Source organism: Meleagris gallopavo, chromosome 11 (genome assembly GCF_905368555.1).
Source record: "Meleagris gallopavo chromosome 11, MGAL_WU_HG_1.1, whole genome shotgun sequence".
Classification (NCBI taxonomy): Eukaryota; Metazoa; Chordata; class Aves; order Galliformes; family Phasianidae; genus Meleagris; species Meleagris gallopavo.
In genome coordinates, this window is record NC_139414.1 from 20,080,318 (window position 1) to 20,096,859 (window position 16,542).

Genomic DNA, 16,542 nt, shown 5'->3' on the forward strand with positions numbered 1-16,542 from the left:
GACACCTCTAACGTTGTTTTAGAGCTGAGAGTATTAGGACACATTTTTTTTTAGATTTACACATATTATACAAACTGTGATTCTTTCTCAAGATCAAAAAACCCACACGTGTTTCCACAGGCTCTCAACACAAGTTGCCTGTCAGGGTAATATCTTGAAAACCGTGCTGTAACCAGGACGATGAAAGAAAATTACTGGCAGACAGATTATACAGCTGTGTAACTTATTTAGTGCCTCCGAGCCTGAATGCATATGGGACAAATGCAAATTCTCCAAATGAAGCACATCTCAGAGCACATGCATTTCTACCAGATAGTGGTTTGCGCTTATTAAAGCTTGGTTTGGATCGCAAACAGAGTGCTTTTGCCTGAAATGACAGCTTTTCTCCAAAGACCGTTTTTTTTTGTTTTTCCCCCATCCATTACAAATAAGGATCTGGCCACTGATATTAGAAGGTCTAGACTCGAAGCAAACAAACTGAAAGACGTGATTGATTAAAACACGATTATCCTGTCACTCACTGCAGACATGCCACACAGACACCCATTGCTTTAACCACAACCTCCCCTCCGAGCCGCAAGAAGAACCCTCTCCCCACACGGCTGTTCGCCCCCCTCCCCGCAGTGCGGAATGGACTCTTCCGGCACGCGCCCCGCCCAGCCCGCCCCGCCTCCTGCTGCTGACGTAACGCGTCGCTGTTGCCATGGGAACGGCTGTGGCGTCGCAGCTGTGGGAGCGCGGCGGGAACTGCTGGGATGGCTGAGGCGGGATCTTCCCTCCCGTCTTGTGCCCAGACTCCGGCGTAAGATCCGTGTTGGTGGGCATTCGATTCAGGTTGTGATACGTGCTGTAGTCAGCCTTTGGATTCTATGGGTTTATTAATATGAGAAAGCTTGTAGGGATGCTGTCTGCTCCCTGTAGTTTGAAACAAGCTGTAGCAGTCTCATCTGTTTTGCACTAAACTCCACGAACTGCAATAATCTCGTCCATTTTGAAGCTATTAAGCTATTCTTCAATGGATGAGGAAGAAATTTCAGCCAGTAGTAGCCAGTTCAACAAGGTTGCTTTTAGGTTCCTCTCCACCAGCTGTTAGTAATTACTGGCGTGTGTCAATTCATGAACTGAGGTATCATTGAGATGCAACTTAATTGCACTAATGCTTATTTTCAGGTTTGTGTGAACAGACAGCCGAACTTTTGCTCTTGAGCTCAGTTATCCATTTGATGTTTTTGAAATAGCTTCTCCGCAGCACTGAAGTCCTGCTTTTAGCTGGAATCTGTCAACCAACAGCTGAAGAACGAAAGTTTTGTCATCTGTAAGTCTTAGTTGCTGTGCTTGAAATCAGCTGCTGGTGTGCTTCTTCAGCAGCCTGCTTAGCTTGTGTTAGTTACACTGCAAATGTTCTAGAGCAGGGATGGATGTTAAGCTTCTGTTTGGGCTTCTTGCTGTATAAATTTGCCTGTTGGAAGAGTCTTTACCCCAGTCTGGAAATGTTGAGAGTAGGGATTAACTATCTGCTCTGCAAATTACCTTCCCATTTTGAAACAATTTGGGTAGGACTGAAGACATTTATCATTATTCATATATGAAGACGTTTATCATTACAAATCAGCTGAAACAGTTTGACTTTGTAGGTATTGATCCTGTTTTCTCCTCAGTGTTCTCCTTGGTGGTCCTTCCAGAAAAATGCATTTCACTGAGTATTAAGTATATTAAGTATTTCTTTGAACTTCAGGGAATTGCCCAAATGAAACAGGAAAGTAAATCTTTTCCCTGGTATCGTGAATGTAACAACAAGTTTTTCTTTCAACTAAATATAACCTAGAGTTGTTTTTGGTTTCTAGTGACACCATATAAACCACTTCCACTCTGCGTTTCTCCTTCCATGCATTGGTATTTCTTGGCTTTCTAGCAATTTTTTTCCTGTTTTAATTTCAATCAAATTAACATCTCATAAGGTTTCTCACTGTAGAGGATGCAAATTCTCTCTCTCTCTTTTTTTTTAATTTATTTTTATTTTTTTTAGGAACAGACAATACTGGGAACCATGAACAAGAATAATTTTGTGATACTCCCAGGTTCAAAAAGTGGAACCTCTGTGAGATTAAAAGCAAAGTAAGTGCATTTTATCTGACTGTGATAGAAATGTTGTATCAGCATTTTTATTAAGTTGTCACGAACTGTTAGGTGGAACAGCTTATTTGTGTGCAAACAGGAATTATCATTAAAATATGTTTGATCACAGAGCCTTCACAAACCTCACTTATGTGTGTTTTTCTTCTAGTATTTTCCCTATTCTTTTACTCTTGAGCCTTTCTTCTTTCTTAGACTTCAAATTACTTTCACATCTTACGACTGTATAACTAACATATATATATATTTGTGAACAAATGATGATAAAGCATGCACTGGGATAGTTTATTGCAATATAATTAAGCAACAAATTTTTCTGAAGGCAGGCAGAGTTGGATTAGTTTTAGGTTAGCAAGATAAACTTATATTGGATAAGCCTTATCTCTACAAAAACAAAGAAACAGCATTAACAAACCATAAATATCTTTATGCTGTCTTCTGATCTGAGGCCTTTCAGATCTTGTGAGAGTGAAAACCTGCAGTTTACTGGAGAGACTGGGAATCTCTGGATCTTCAAAACACTGTTTCTTTCAGTAAAGCCCACTATGATAGGGTAGTCCTGGTTGTAAGAAGGTTGTTCTTGACCTGCAGTTAATTTTGCAGAGCAGTTTTCAGTCTTACTGGAGACAGAAGGGTAACCTGCTTTTCTCTTTCTTTTCCTTGCTGCTTTAATGTCTTTCAGATGTCTTAATGTATTTTATGTAGCTCCTATTGTATGTTTTACTACTTCAATTTCTCTAGAACTGTCAGAGAATTGCGACTGGAGAAAGTAAAGTTGGAAATGGAAAACAAAGAGGTGGAGAAGAAATTACGACAGCTGCAGTCCAACATGAGCAGAGAAAAAGAGGAGAGAAAGTAGGTGACATTTCTGAGTGCAGACTCTGCAGTCAGTTAGCATACTACAGTCTGTACTAATAGCAATATGAATGGAAATGGTGAAAAGTATATGGCAGTAAGAAAAAACATGGTGAAATATTCAACATGCTCTTGACCTTTTCTTCCAGGGAACCTGTTGCTGTTGTTCTCAGCTGCTCCCTAGAGAGAGTTTTCCCTTTCCTTTTCCATCTTCCTTCTTGATTTATTTTACTTTTCTCCCCAAAGTAATCTGTTCTGTTAGAGTTAGTACATGTCTAATAAGCTCTTTCTTGCCTTCATTCATAGGAAATCAAGTGCTTATCATTGGAAGTCTGGACAAGCAGGAACAATGGCTACCCAAGCCCGACTTTTATCACAAAACAAAGAAAAAATGAATAAGGTAATAAACTATTGACATATTTGCAGATAATGCTATTTAAAATGAGAGATTTAGATGATTTGTGCTACAAAATATAGGAATCTTAAATACAGTAGGAATAAAAAGCTGAGTAATTCTGAGTAGAATTTGTTTCCTTTTGAACTAGAGGCACATCAAGCTCTGCCTAGTCATCTGTTGTTTTTTAATTGCAATAGATACTAGATTGGTAGAAGCAGTGCTAATTTGCTGTTGTGAGAGTCCAATTTGGTATAGCTGGAAGTCATTATAAGCCTACTGTATTAAATCTAAGGCATTGTGTCCTGAGTAACTTCAGCTGAGACTGGTAAAAGGTTGCTTATTTCTAAGTCACCTTATGGGTGGTGTTATCACTTCAAACTGCAATAAGGCAGTCTTAATATTTCCTTCTCTGATGAAATAAAATAATCACTTTAATAACTTAGGCTTTTATCCTTGAAGCTTTTTGTTAAAGTAAACATTAAGCACATCTGTGATCAAATAGTGCTCCTATACACTATTAAAATGACAGTTATGATAAACTGCACTGACATTCTTTACTCATTCCGTGAATTTGTGTGAAAAATCTGTAGCAGACTGCCAAATCTAGACTAATTAACTTCAGAGATAATTCCAGATGTGTTTGCAGAGGCATAAATAGGTCAGAATGAGACACAAACTGAGTATTATTGTAGTAGAAATGTTAAGTCATGGTTTGGAACAGTGATTGAGCACCTGATGGGAAGGCAGGGCCAGCTCAGGGGAGCTCAGGTGCATGCAATGTACCTGAGTGATTGGCAGGGGTGGAGTCAGGATGCAGCCCTTCCCAGACCTCATTTAAGGGTTGGAGTGGAAGCGAGGGTTTCTTTCCAGAGATCCCTGTGGCTTTCTGAGCAGCTTTTTTTTCTCTCTTATTTCTATACCCGTTGCTATCATGTCTGAGTAGATCCTCACTTGGTGCAGTCTGGGTTCCTGCAGTTCTGCTGTCGTTGTGTTTTCCATTGCATTACAATCGCGTTACAACTATGATTTTTACCTTTTTTTTTTTCTGAAAGCATGTTGGAATGAGAGTTATTAATAAAGAGAGGTTATTCAAAACTGACTCAAATAAGTCTAAAACAAAACCCAGGCAGTGAAAGTGTCAGACTAAGCCATCACAAGTTGCTACTAGCAGTCTTCTGAAACAGAAGCAGTTTGGTGTGAAGGTCTTTTCTGCCAAGAAGCTCAATTCCAATAAAGTTGTCCACTTTCCTGCAAGTGAAAAAGAGAGGATCAGAGGGAGAGTTTTCTTTAACCCGCTTCTTTCTTCTTTTCCTTGACTGAAACAAGAAGCTTGGAGTTGTTACTAATGGAAAGGCTTCACGTTTCAGCCGTGATGGCTAAGGAGGTGGTGGAAAAGCTTGGAAGGAAGAACCAAGGACCAAAACTGTTGGAAATGATTAGTTTATTGGGGTGCTAGATCCTGGAAGAGTAACAAGGGGAAGCATAAGCAAAACAATCTAATTTCTTATCTCTCTGCCACTCCCCTCAATGAACTTTAGGTGGGTGTATGTGTGGATTTGAAGTCTGTGCAGCAGACTGCATTGGTTGAATTTTTATTTGGAGTCAGCATGGTTATGAAAGTTTTACAGGTTTGTGTGCATTCTTCTATGAACCTACGATCTCATTTTTCATTAGCACCATAAGGTTCTTTTCAATATTTGTACTCTAATACATTAGTATGTAAATATTTATGTCAATACTCTTTCCTGTAGGTTTCTTCAGGAAAAGTGAAGTTGCAGGTACTGAAAGAACCTCTTCAAGGTAATGGTTTCTTTACTAACTTAATTAAGAACCCACTAACTTCTGGCAGAGTATCAGGTTCTTGAAAGTTGCTGCAATGAAGCAGTAAAGAAGAAATCAGAGATTGTGGTAGCAGGTTATTTGGTTTTGTTATTTTTCCCCAGTGCCGGAGACAAAACCGTTTAAGCATGAAATGTCAAATTATGGAGCTCATGAAAAATCTGAAGCAAAGGAGATAGTTTCCCCTTGTCCACATAGTAAGAATGCAGGGCTGGTAAGTATATGGTATAAAAGGTATCAGTAGAATATGTGTATATAAAAGCTTTGTAACAGTATCTAGGCATGATTATATGGTATAGTATATAGGAAAAGTGTGTGGCCTACAGGAAGGAGTCAACTGGCATAGGTCTCTTCAGTGAACTCCATATGTGGAGATACAAATGTGCACTCTTAAAACACACATTCAAGTCTGAATGTTAGTTATTGTCTTATGCTGGCTTTTCTGTGCAGTGCTGTTGTATTGCAGTCAGTGGAAGTGTGTTCCTTCTGCCTCCCTTTTTGGAGAGGAATATATTTTAATGACACTTTTGCCACTGGGAAATGGTAATGTCTAGGAATTTCTGAGTTGAACTTTCATCCTTAGTTTTTCTGGCAAATACAAGATTTTTATACGTATTTTATACTTTATTCAGCTGCTGGGAATAGTAAGTCATTTAGGGGGCTGCTTGCTTCACTGGGGTGGTCACATGAGATGCCAAGTTAAAAACTATTAGATACGCAGTAACTTAAAAACAGGGGAAAAAAAAAAGATATCTAAGACTATTTTGAACCAACTTTAAATGATCTGACTTAACTGGAATGGAATTTTTGTTGTAATAGGCTTTTTCCACCTGCCTGTGCAAATATGTTGATAGCGTTCTACACGGTGACATCCTCTTCAATTCTATGATTGCACTCAATGATAACTGCTCAGTATACCTTAAGTAAAGGAAGGCTTTACGTGTTGATCTCCAGGAGTGGCAGTGGTAAATAGCTCTCTTATCAGGTCTTTAACGGCGAGCTTCCCCAGGCTGTGTTTTTCGTTCATTGGCCCAGCGTGTCCATGTGGCTGAGGAAGACTTGAGATTGCCGCGATCGAAGCAAGCTGAATGGTTGCAGGCAAATAGCGCGTATTCAATAGTCTGTGCATATTTTGTACTTTTAAATACTTCGGTACTTAAATACTTAGATAAGCAGGATGCGTTGATAATTCTGTTTTCTTTCTAAACTCTGGCTTGCTGGCTAAATTACAGGAAATCATCACCATGAATGATGAGCTGGCTTATGTTGTGTGTCTTTTAGCAAAGGCAAGCAGGAAACCTACCTTCCAAAACTCCTCTGAACATAACCTGGCATCAGAACCACCTGTGTTTTGCTTCTCTTAGCGCTCAGCTAAGAATTCATTCATTCCCCGCCTTCACGATGCGGTGACCACTTGGGGACACCGGCTGTCCCCGAGATCACCGCCAGAGGGCGCTGCGGCTCCACAGCAGGTCCGGGGGGGGCAGCGGGTCCGGCCGTGCTCAACGGCTGCTGCTCTGCGAGCATCTGTGACTGCGGGTATTCGATTGTAGTTCGCACGCTTGTATCAACTCTTCGCACTGATTGTTGATGTTAGCCTGTCTTTGCCACCGTCTCTCTGCTTTCTATGTCTGATCCTGGTGATTCTTCTATTGCGCCCTTTGGTGGGAAGTTTATTTATAACAAATAAAAGGTTTCATATTATTCCATAAACAGACAGAAGCCAGTACATGTGCTGGAAATGTGCAAGTTGTTGATCGCTTCAGATTGACTTCATCGATGAATGAAATAAACATTAATCATGAGGAGAAGCTGAACAGTAAGCATGGGGTCACTTCAAACAAGTTGCCATCCTCACTAGCGTCAGCAGGCACTGCTGAGGTACTGTGCAGTTCAAAGCCAAAATCCTTTTAAATGTTTGTGACACCTTCAGCTGAGTGACCTGAGGTTTCTCTCAGTGTGCTGAGTGTGAGGGATCAGATTGTCAGCTTTAACAGTCTAGTGACCTGTATTTATGTCTCTAGGTATAATATCTGTCCTATATACACAGGATGTAGGTTCTCTATGACTAATGCTTTATGCCTACTAAAACTATTTACTTTTTTTTTTTTTTTTTTTTTTTTTTGCTTAATCCATTTTCCCCCCTTATTTTGCTCTTGACAGAGCACTTGAGTTTAGTTGTGGGCAAGATCACACTTAACAATTGAGTGGGTTTGATTACCAGAGCAGCACAGAAAACTGGATTCTGCATTTTCTTAGCTGAGAATAAAAATGTTGCTATTTGTATGTAACCAGAGAGAGGATTATTATCAGAAGTGCTGTATTAATGATGCTGTGGAATTGATTTAGGAGCTCTCTTCTGGCCTTGACAATCAGGACACAGGGATATTGCTAAATGGTATGTTTAATGAGGAAGAATCTGCAAAGACTTTTCAGGAAGCTTTGATTCAATGGAGGAATGGTAATCATGATCACAGACCAGAACAGCGTACTGGTGAGGTTCTACCAGGTATGATTTCTTTGCTGTTGTTTGAACTGCATTTTAAAAACATCAGCAGCTGTTTGGATAAGTTAGCAGCTATCTTAAGTAGCAAGGATAGGTATTCTGCCTGAACAATAAATGTTTATTCTTTCCTCTACATTCTGCTGTAAATTAGCAACAACCTATTAAGTTTTATGGCTACCACCACTGCTGAAAATATTGTGCAATGACTGGTTTTAAGATCTCATGCACCCTACTGAGATTATTTTTTAATTTACTTTTAGTAATAAGAAGAGAAGCCAGGTAACCATTAGATGCACAATCCTGTCTAAAACTATATAAAACCAGTGTTTTCTACAAGTTTTGACAGCATAAATTCCTTCTGGCTGAGTCCAGTAAATGGAAACAAGTTGTAAATTATGCTTCAAATGACTCAAAGCTCCCTTTATCTTTTTGTCTAACAGGATTATCCTGACACTGTAAATTTTAGAATTAAGCAAGGCTTAGCTGGGCACAGACTACTGCCTTGATGTTCACTCGAAAGAAATGTACCTAAATATCGAGCTTATAAATGTCAATATCTGCATTTGTGTTTTTTTCCTTTAATCATTCTAATAGAATCTGTGGAAAATCATGAGGTACAGACCAATCTTTCTGTTATGAAAGAACATGTCCAAATTCAATTCAAGGAGAGCGGCCTGAGCTACATGGAGAAACTCTTGCTTAAGAAATACAAAAGGTATTGTTGAAGTTGCTGGTCCTAGCTGAAGAAGTCAGAAATGCTTCATGGCATTAACAAAATTCCATTGGAACTTTGTGGTACTGGGGGATTAATTAGGATGGCTGTTTACTAGGCATGTAATTGTGCAATGTAGCCATTGTAGCCAGACTTGATGACTTCATATACCAGAATTACTGAAGAGTATTTGAAGAGAGTCTCTTTGCTGTCAATTGGTTGCAGAATTTGAAGGCCAATGATGATATTTGGAAGCCTGATTTTTATTTTGGGAATTTTATACAGAAAAAGAGTGCCCTTTAAGATAGCGCTTTAAATATAACAAACACTTGTTGAGTGCCTGCAGCATGAGGTTATCCCATCATTCATTCAAGTGAGATTGAACAAAAGTGGCTGCTTTTTAGCAGTAGTAAATAGTATGGGTTTTTTTTTTTGGATGACATAAAAAAAAGCTAACGTTCTAAAAGCCTGATTATAATTTCTTTTTTTTGGTGGTGGTTGTTTGTTTTTCTTTTCTTTCTTTTTAGGACTTCTGCTGATGAAATGCCTGCTAGTTGCCCTACAGATTTAAGGCTGGAGCATGAACCGACTGCATTACCCAAAGCTATGACTGGAGGAGAAGAAAAAAGAAATGCTGGTCATACAGATGATTTAACAGGTGTAGTAGATTTGTTATTGAAATTAAATATTACGTATTTGGGAGGTAGATACTTTTTAGCTATGCTTTTTGAAATATACATTCTTGAACAGTTTCTGCCTGAAAAAGGGAAGCAACTATAACTTAGAAAGTAACATAATAGTTTGTGTTTTTAGAAACGTATCACAAACATGAAAAAATAAAATGCGTTATATTAATTATATTTTGTAGTTGAAGAGGTGAGGAGATACTGGACATCTGTTTTTAGAGAGAAAGAACCCAAGACTGTTATGGAAAGTGCGGAGTCCTCTCTGAAAATTGAACTTCTTGATGATGTAAGTATGTGCTGAAGAACTTCATAAACCTTCACAGTCATCTTGTGTGGTTTAAATGTTGACCTGTTGAAATTTTCAACTAGCAACAACGTCGTAATTCGTGATTAAACTATGTGCATACATTGGGTCTTCTGATCATTTTCATAAAAATATGGAAATTGTAGCTTTCACTTCACAGTCATTTTCTCCTATGGTGTCTGTGGACCCTTAATGTATAGGAATTACACAGAAATTAAGTCTGCAGGCATTTTGTCACTTGAGTTTGTGGTACTTAGATTCTATTGCTGAATATGGTTTTTTTTTGTGTTTTTTTTTTTTTTTAATTAGTCTTACGACGTGGAGTTGGAAGAATCGTGTAACTTCTTGGTGTGTGAAGCTGAGGCTACAGGAATGAATAACCAGAGAAATATTGAACCATTTGAAGAGTTTGGAAGGTGTGAGATTATTTGTAAGAGGAAGGGAGTAATTTCTAATTTGATTAATGTTCATAAGTAACTGACAAAACTTATCTTTAATAATTAGAACTGTGATATCAAGTGAAACACACACAATTTTTCTGACATCCCAAAATGTAGTCGGTAGGATGTGATCTGTTTTGTTGTATTTTACTCTTGTAATCTTTCCTCTGGTTCCAAGTGCTTCAGCAATTGCAGATCAGCAAGACACAATACCAGACCTTTTGCCAAAAGAGACTGCAGCCATGATGAAGTCATCTTGTCACTCAAATTTTGTGGCTGATGCTCAAAATCGTTTACCTTCTCCTGATGGAAATCTTGTTTCCTCTAAAGAAATCTTCCAAGGTAGATTTTCATAGTTTTCTTTTTTCTGTTATATACGTAAGTTTTATTTGCAGTTCTATCGTTCTCATGATAGTTAGCTACTGATAATAGTAGTTTTCTTTTAATTAACCATTTGTTGAGCTACATAAGTGCCATGAGCACAACTTGTGTGGTAGTTATCTCACTTCTGTGAGCTTTTATGTGAATAGCAGCTGTTCTAATCTGAGTTGTAGACTGGAAAGAAATCCATTGTTAAGCAGAATGTGATCTTACAAATCTGTTTCAGTGTACAGTATTAGATTTAACATGTGGCACATGTCTTTTTATCCTTGCCCTTTGCAAGAGGCTTGGAACTAAATGGTCTTTAAAGATCCCTCCCAACTCAAACCATTCTATAATTCTTTTCACGTAGGAAAAAATGCTTTTATATTGATAAGCTGAAGAAAAGTATAAATTATAATATTTTCTGCGTGAAAGATAGTCTTTGGTGTAAGTGTTCCAGTGCCTGTTACATTCAGTGTTGTCATGATGAATTCTTACACACATCAGTGGTTCCAAGGATCTTATTCTGTGTCTTAAGCATATACAGGATAGGTCACTAGATTAATTTTAAGAAATATGTTGGTCTGTAAGGATACTTTGTTTCTTAACCTTGCAAGTACTGAAAGTTTGCTCCAGCACTTCAGGACCTAGAGTGTGTTCTCTTTGTACTTAATACAAGGAACTGCTTATTTGAGCCTTCAAATAGGGGGGAGGAGGATCGAGAGGTGCTGCTTATGCTATTTTATAGTAAGTGCAGAAAACTCAAAAGATTTCTTTATATCACCTTCTGTCAAATGCAGCAAATACAGTAAGTGTGCTTTAATACAAAATCAATAACGATTTTCCTTTTAATAACTCTTAATTTCAGGAGATGGGAGATGGGTTACTGACACGAGCTTAAGCAAACATGCAGATAAATCTGTAGTTCAGGCTGTCTTAGAAAGTCAAATGAGTAGATCTTCAAGTGGTCTCAAGTCTCAAAGAATTTCTCCTCTGGTAACTTGCAGACCATACTCAGGTAAGAATAATAATCTTGAGATCCTGCTTTAATAGGTTATTTTGCCTAGTATTTATTTTTAAGCATGTTTGTAACCTTGTTTCTTTAAAACAGAATGTTATGGATCTATTTGCTGTAGACCCTCTGTTTCTGTGTTGAAAGTTGTTGAACTGGGAAATGATTTGGGTTTTTTGTTCCAAATACAGAGTAAAAGCAGAAGAAACAACCACCAAAACATCGGTATTACAAAAGTTTTGGAGTTTTGACAGGTATTTAAATGACAGGGATGGTTTCAGCAGCTTAAAGGAGGACAATCAATAACTGACACTTAAACAGCTTTTTTTCTTTTACAAACGTTCCTGAGAGCCTTGGATTGCTTTAGATGAGTGGAACATATGCAGTCTTGGAGTCAGTTTGACTTTTTCCAGCTAGGAAGCACAGAGTTTGAGATTTATCTGAGTACTAAATGTTCATAATGTTTATTTGTTTAAAATTAATGATTTATTATAATCCATTTAGATCAACTCGTAATTTAAACTACAGATTACATCATTATTTTTATCTTTATGAAATCTTGAGTTTGATACAAGTTGTGATCTTCTGTGATTTCAGGGAATGATTCTATCAGACCTCGATCAACAGATGTCAGTTTATGTGGTAGCACCAGAGGTTGTGCAAAATACACTCATCCAAGACCAAAGAGTTCACCTATGCATACATTTAGAGCTAATACTGAGATATCAAAGCACAAGTATGTTGATGTAATTAAACAAGATGAGCATCGTTGGGAATGTATTGCTGACCAAGAAGCCTTACTCTGTCTGGAAAAAGAATTACAAACTTATATAGGTAAGTGGTAATATTGCTTTTTCTCCTTAGAGGTAATGTAATGAAAGCACGTAGCAATTTCCTTATTTTTTGCCCTAATATGAGTTAGATTTAATAATATGAAACCGATTGACTATGCAAGACTAGTTGAACTGTGATTTATTTCTATTTGATCATACTTCAATCTACCCTTAATTTAGTAGAAGCAACTGTTTCATGCAAATGTCTTAATTATTTTATTTATACTCTGCGATTTCACTGCAGGGATCTGCAGAATATATGTATGTATGCTATCAGATAAAGATTTACTTCCAAATAAGTATCCTTTCCTTCAATATGTATCCTTACCTTCAAAATGGACACATTAAGTGTTGTTAGAAGCTAGATTTGTGAAACAGGGCTAACAGGAAGGGGAAAAGATGGACAGAAAATTCTATGAACCTATCCTGATGAGAACTGCCAGTAATAAGGTACTATAGATATGATGTTGTCTCACTTTGGGTTTGACTCGAGCAACTTTGCTTTGTCTTTTTAAGACTGTCCCAGTCTTTATTTCCCCTTTTCATTCCACTTCCTTGGAATACTTTTCACATGTGTAGAAACCAGTAGCAAAAATGTGTGACTAGCTGGAAAAATAATAGTGTGCTGGCATGTGTGTTGTCTAACAACTCTAGACTGTGGCACTGGCTGATTATCTCTTTGGATTAGTACTTGTTGGTATATCCATTACTGTTTTAAGTGCATTCTACCATTATCCACCTGCCTTTGCTGCTGTACACAGAGGTCTCATACTGGACCCTACCTACAGTGTTTCTTATTGTGTTGGTATAAGCATCTCAGAACTGAACTCTCTCCATTATTTCTAATGATACAGGAGCTTATATAATAAAAAGTCATAATTTACTTGAGGGCTTGTAATGACATCCTTTACCAGCTACAATTAGTTAAGCACTTAATGCTTTCGTTTATACTGTGAAACACTTTAAAATTGATAGTGTAAATAATGTGGGGTTTTTTTTGGTTATATTGGTCACTGAAATGACTCCCAATATTTCAGATCCTCAAGAAAAACTTTACAGCCTAACTTCTGAAGATGTAACCTCCTCCAGCAGATGCTCAAGGAAGATATATGGAAGTGTTACAGATTTCCATAAAACCTCGGATCTAAAAGACTACAGCAGAGCTGATGTGCTTCGGTAAGCTAAATTCCTCAAGTGTGTTTTTATGGTACTGTAAAAATTTTAATATGCCAAACATCTTCCCAGAACTGTAAAACAGTCTAACTTTCTGATTTTACTTCGTATACTTATTACTAATGCCAGCATGACCTATTTTGTATCTTGTTTCTTTTAAGTCAGTAATTGCATCTCAGATTAAGAGTAGAGCAATATAGTTTTGAGATCTCAAATTAGAAATGTTGAGATTTAAAAAATAAAAATGGAAAAGCTTTGTTAATATGCAGCACTAATATTTAAAATGAATGTTAATCTGAGCTCTCTGCTTGAAAGATTTCTGTAAAAGGAGTTGTGAGCAAGTGAGACAATTACGTTTAAGAGACTGATTTGTGATGTATCCATTCACGTTGCTTTGGAGACTGAGGAGGAAATTAGAAAAGAGGATATTCCCCAAAGTTCTCTTCTGCCATTGTTTTCTTATTATGATCTTGTAGCAAATAATGGTGAGGCACTATATATTGTGTGAATATAGCTGACTTCAACTTTTGTGTTGAGAATACTGAAATGACAGCTCAGTAGAAATCTAAACTATATTTGCAGTTGATGCAGTTGGTGTTAATGAGGGTCACTTTTCTAGCTCAACCATTCTGGACTGTGGGATTTCTCCACTAAAGCATACCAGTGACAAGGTTGTTTACCTCTTCCTCATTCATTTACATCTCCTAAATAAAATGTCATAAAAGCTGAGGGGGTAAAACTGAATAGACTAGGTTTTGGTGTATGCAAAACATACAGTAAAAACTATTTACATGCCTTTATTCCTGTGCATGAACGCATGTCCCTGAGGCTTTACACAGTTGCTAGAGGAACTAGAGCTGCTGAAAATCACTGTGTTGTGTTTGTTTTAAGGGGCTGTAATGCAGACGAAATAGATGACGAGGAAGAAATTCTGGAGGATAAACGGCAGGTTCTTGCATTACAGTAAATGTGTGAAGAATGTAATGATTTTGTATCTTTGCATTTCGTATAAAAACGAAGAAGCAGGTGAAGAGTAATTATTGAGTGCTGTTGATGTTATTTATTAAGGATTGTTTTGTAAATTTGTAAATAAAAAATTTTAAAAATCACTCAACTCGGATTTTTTCTTACTGTGGAAAAACTAACAGAATAAAAGAAAACTGAAAAGACTTGTTGGGTGATGCCCTGCGTTCTCAGGCACAACAGCTTGCTTCAGCTTTCATCAAGGTGTGGTGGTGGTTTTTTCATTTGTTTGTTTTGATATATGTCTGAAATGTAGTTAAAGCTTTTTTGTTTGGTGCAGTGCTTGTTTTGTCCACTGTGGTTTTTATGATATTTTGAAGGTATCTTAATCTTCTCTCTGATTTTGGTCACCAAAGAAGTGAAACTACCTAATTGCACTTAGGACTTGGTGTCAGAAATGCAAGATTTCTCTCTCTTGTGTTGGGAGACTTTGCAATTGGGACTAACTGTAAGCTTTGGAATGACAATTGGTGTTATCACCTGACACAACTAAAATTAATGGAAATTTTTCACTGAAGCTTTTGTAAAGAAACTTTATAACTTGGTTTATATTTTCCATCTGTTCCACCGTTGAGTTGTAATGGTTTAAGTGGAGTGTTTGTATAAAATGTGGCTCTCTGAATTGCACTGTGTATTTGATTGTTATTAACACTTTGATTTTTAATGAAGGGATTATGTGTTCATTTCAGTCATTATTCATCACAGCAACAGTGATTAACTGATCAGTAAATCATGAAATCTGATATTAGATGTCTTTTAATGAGGATTGTGATTTTCATCACTACATTAACATATGCAGGTAGTTTTACTAAGTTTGTTTTGTTCATACATGGAATGTTTAAGGGAAGTCTTGGAGTCTCATCCTGAAAACCTTGTGGATGTTTGTTTAGAGGTGGCAAATGACCTGCTCTAATGTAACAGAAGAAACAGCCTGATACATGAGGTGGTTTCTGGCAATTAAACACACTTACTGGTGTCTTCCTTAATGCTATATAACTCTAAAGTGGTGTGCAGTTATTTTCTATCTCTCTCTCACTTATGCACTGAACACTACATCAGTTTCTTTTACAGAAAGGAGTACTTGAGTGAGCCTAGCTCATAAAGACTAGAGTGATTGGGCTGAGCAGACCATTGGTTTGACTTCCTGCTATGTTTCTTGTCTTTAAGGTGAGGGCATATTTTTTCACTTCAGTTTTCTTTACGAAGTTTACCATATATCTGCGTTTCATTACAGGAGTTCATTACCAAGAACTCTAATAATAAAATCAGAAAGCATATTTTCTGTAGATTAAATCCAATGCTGCTCTTTCATGAATGCAACCTTTTCTTTTTGAGTCACCTTTCTGCTTGTTTCTGTTATGCTCATTTCCCTTGAACAGAGAGAGGCTGACTTCTATGCTGTTCCCAACTCTTTTAACTAAGAGGTTAGTGAAGCATATGCTACTGTATTTGTGTGGCTCAACAGTCAGATTTTAATCCTTTGTGACTGTAAGAAATTAATAGGAAGACAGTGTGTTTAACATCTGGATTTACCAGCTGTGCCTTCCCATTCCTTTTATCTGAAAGAAATGGTCATGATAATACAGCTAACGAACTTTGGACTAGAACTTACTCCAAAGTGACAGTAGTTTCTCTAGTCAGTTATGCTGTAAGCATATTTCAGTTTAGTAATTTGAACTTGAGAACGTTTCAAGATCTCTTCGTATGTTTTTCTTCAGGTGTTCTTTTTGGTCATCCAGTTAGTCTATCAATCTTACCAATATGTCCTGAGTGACTTTTAGTGAAATGTGTGGTTTTACACTACGCAAATCTTATGAATTACTGTGGCGATTAATTTAGACTTTGCAGTCTATTTGGAAGTGGTCAGTATTTACATATAAAAATGTTTTCACACTCGTGAGCATGTAGGTGAGTCTCCATTGACAGAAGTTTTGTTTACAAGTATTTGCAGGCTATCCTTAGAGCACTTCAGATCTCTTTGCAGAGCACTGTGAATTGTGTGCTTGCTGTTCATTTGTTCTGCTGTGCTCAGATGGGGAATGCTCCATGTCTGTGTGCAGGGGCTCAACAAGTGCATGAAGAGAAGCAGGAAGGGAGCTGCTCGTATCCTGATGTGTGCTATTGCTATCTTAATTTAAAGAAAAAGTTACAAACAGCATAACATTTCCTCTTGATTATCTATTTCCGTGCTGATGCATTTTAATTCAGAGTCTGTTGTCTTATAACGTGAAAATCTGTGCTTTTGTAAATCACTCATAATTTACAA

The 16,542-nt window shown here is 37.4% G+C and overlaps 1 protein-coding gene across 7 annotated transcripts; it reads left to right on the forward strand.

Moving 5' to 3' along the window:
- Window positions 1-678: 678 nt before the first annotated feature.
- Window positions 679-14,362, forward strand: ZBBX (zinc finger B-box domain containing). Of its 7 annotated transcripts, none has more exons than XM_010716963.4 (18): window positions 679-802; window positions 1,171-1,315; window positions 2,027-2,115; window positions 2,875-2,988; window positions 3,295-3,388; window positions 5,137-5,185; window positions 5,329-5,438; window positions 6,941-7,105; window positions 7,574-7,733; window positions 8,325-8,445; window positions 8,970-9,100; window positions 9,311-9,414; window positions 9,742-9,848; window positions 10,051-10,214; window positions 11,104-11,253; window positions 11,845-12,081; window positions 13,118-13,256; window positions 14,145-14,362. In XM_010716963.4, exons 3-18 carry the CDS (start codon window positions 2,048-2,050, stop codon window positions 14,218-14,220), a joined length of 1,989 nt encoding a protein of 662 aa, XP_010715265.2. In that variant the 5' UTR covers window positions 679-802; window positions 1,171-1,315; window positions 2,027-2,047; the 3' UTR covers window positions 14,221-14,362. The 7 variants fall into 7 exon arrangements, with proteins under 7 accessions (XP_010715265.2, XP_085088995.1, XP_010715266.2 ...); XM_085232869.1 differs by having other exon boundaries at window positions 1,171-1,302; window positions 2,025-2,115; XM_010716964.4 differs by having other exon boundaries at window positions 685-834.
- Window positions 14,363-16,542: the final 2,180 nt, after the last annotated feature.

Excerpts from the sequence above, each read along its gene's own strand:
- ZBBX (XM_010716963.4), top strand. The coding sequence starts at position 2,048 with ATGAACAAGAATAATTTTGTGATACTCCCAGGTTCAAAAAGTGGAACC. Across the intron at positions 7,106-7,573 it reads CGTCAGCAGGCACTGCTGAG|GAGCTCTCTTCTGGCCTTGA; the intron begins GTACTGTGCAGT and ends GAATTGATTTAG. Across the intron at positions 9,415-9,741 it reads AAATTGAACTTCTTGATGAT|TCTTACGACGTGGAGTTGGA; the intron begins GTAAGTATGTGC and ends TTTTTTAATTAG.